General features: G+C 59.0%; 2 protein-coding genes across 2 annotated transcripts in view; both read right to left on the bottom strand.

Annotated features, from left to right (window-relative positions):
- Positions 1 to 115, bottom strand: part of LOC110390455 (leukocyte immunoglobulin-like receptor subfamily B member 3A) — a 4,379-nt gene extending 4,264 nt beyond the window's left edge. Inside the window, exon 1 of the mRNA XM_021381778.1 lies at positions 102 to 115. Within this exon, the coding sequence (XP_021237453.1) occupies positions 102 to 115 (14 nt within the window). The remainder of the gene's footprint in view (positions 1 to 101) is intronic.
- Positions 116 to 202: 87 nt separating this feature from the next.
- LOC110390456 (leukocyte immunoglobulin-like receptor subfamily B member 4) lies at positions 203 to 1,290 on the bottom strand (the record flags this gene model as incomplete). The annotated part of the gene is given in 4 exon segments (XM_021381780.1): positions 203 to 240; positions 331 to 477; positions 574 to 915; positions 1,012 to 1,290. Coding segments are annotated over 4 exon segments (806 nt in total), but the record flags the coding sequence as incomplete, so codon positions are not given.
- Positions 1,291 to 1,388: the final 98 nt, after the last annotated feature.

The following is a 1,388-nucleotide window of genomic DNA, read 5'->3' as shown; positions in this document are numbered from 1 at the left end:
TGGTGCCTGGGGGTTCTCCGTGATGCAGATTTGTGGTCCCGTGTGGGCTGGATTTGGGCAGTGCACATGAAGTTAGGGTAAGCCATACGAGGCGTGGGTACTTTTGGGTCCCCATGAAGAGGGTTTGGGTTTCCGTGGTGAGGTGAGGGTGGGGGCCCAAGGGGAAGGATGGGATTTGCTGTCCCCTGACCCAGACACTGACCTGGAACTGCACGGTCTCGGGCCTTCTGGGGGTGGCACCTGCATCAAAAAGTGAAGGGGAGAATGGACGGACATGGGAGGGCTAGAAGGACACATGGGGGCATCTACAGGGGATTGACACCATCTAACCTTGAGGATTTCCATCTCTCCATATCCATCGTCTGTGGGCAGCAACGAGGAAGAAGAGGACGAGGATAAACATGATGGCAGCAATGCAACCTCCCACCACAGCCACCACCAGGTTCCAACGGGGCCCCGCTATGGCACCTGTGGGGTCTGGGTGTCCACATCTCCAGGCACCACATCCATGGAGATGGACACTGCCACCCATGGGTGACACGGGGGGAAGCCAAATGGGGGGATCAGACCTACCTGGGGGTGTAGGTGTGGGTGTCACCTTTAGCACCACGCTGTTGCCAAGGGGTGAGGACACAAAGGGGTAGTTCTTGGGGTGGTAGGAGCACCTATAGGTGCCGCTGTCAGTTGGGGTCACCCCAAAGAGGGTGAAGGTGGCCACACTCCCACCATCAGGGTCCTGGCGCTGGATAGGGGCTGAGCACCCGTCCCTGTGCAGGAGGAGGGAAGACTCATCATCCTTGCCCCAGCACTGGATGGTGACATTGGTCCTTGTCTCCACACAGATGGTGACATTGGTCCCCATTTCCTCACATCCCTTCAGGCACAGGGAAATGCTGGGTGCAGGTAAGTTGTAATCTGTGTGCAGAAAGCGATAGGGTTCGGGATAGGGACAGGGTTAGACATGGCCCTGTGGGCATAGACAGGGGCCACCACTGCACCCAACACTCTCACCTGTCACCACCAGCTCCATGGGATCACTCTTCTCTGATGTCTCCCAAGGCTCCAACCCCTGGTACTGGCACCAGTATGTCCCTGCATGCATCCACGTTGAGATAACAAAGGAGAACTCGGTCGTATTCTGCACCTGGCGCTCGTACATGCAGGAGATGGATCGTTCATCCTGGCAGAGCCGGACCCAGGCAGCCGGCTGGGGCAGGTGGCACCACAGGGTGACAGTGTCCCCCAGGGACACCCCCTGGCTGGGGTGCAGCCACAGGGAGGGTTGGGGCACTAGGACAGGAGGCACCAGTCAGCCTTGACCCTGCACACCCTCCTGAACCCACTCGTTTTCCCCCTGCCACCTGCCCAATGTCCCCACCCCTGTCCCC

The sequence above is a fragment of the Numida meleagris genome, unplaced genomic scaffold, assembly GCF_002078875.1.
Source record: "Numida meleagris isolate 19003 breed g44 Domestic line unplaced genomic scaffold, NumMel1.0 unplaced_Scaffold1120, whole genome shotgun sequence".
NCBI lineage: Eukaryota > Metazoa > Chordata > Aves > Galliformes > Numididae > Numida > Numida meleagris.
Note: the sequence above shows the minus strand (reverse complement) of the source record. Positions and strands in the feature narration are given on the sequence as shown.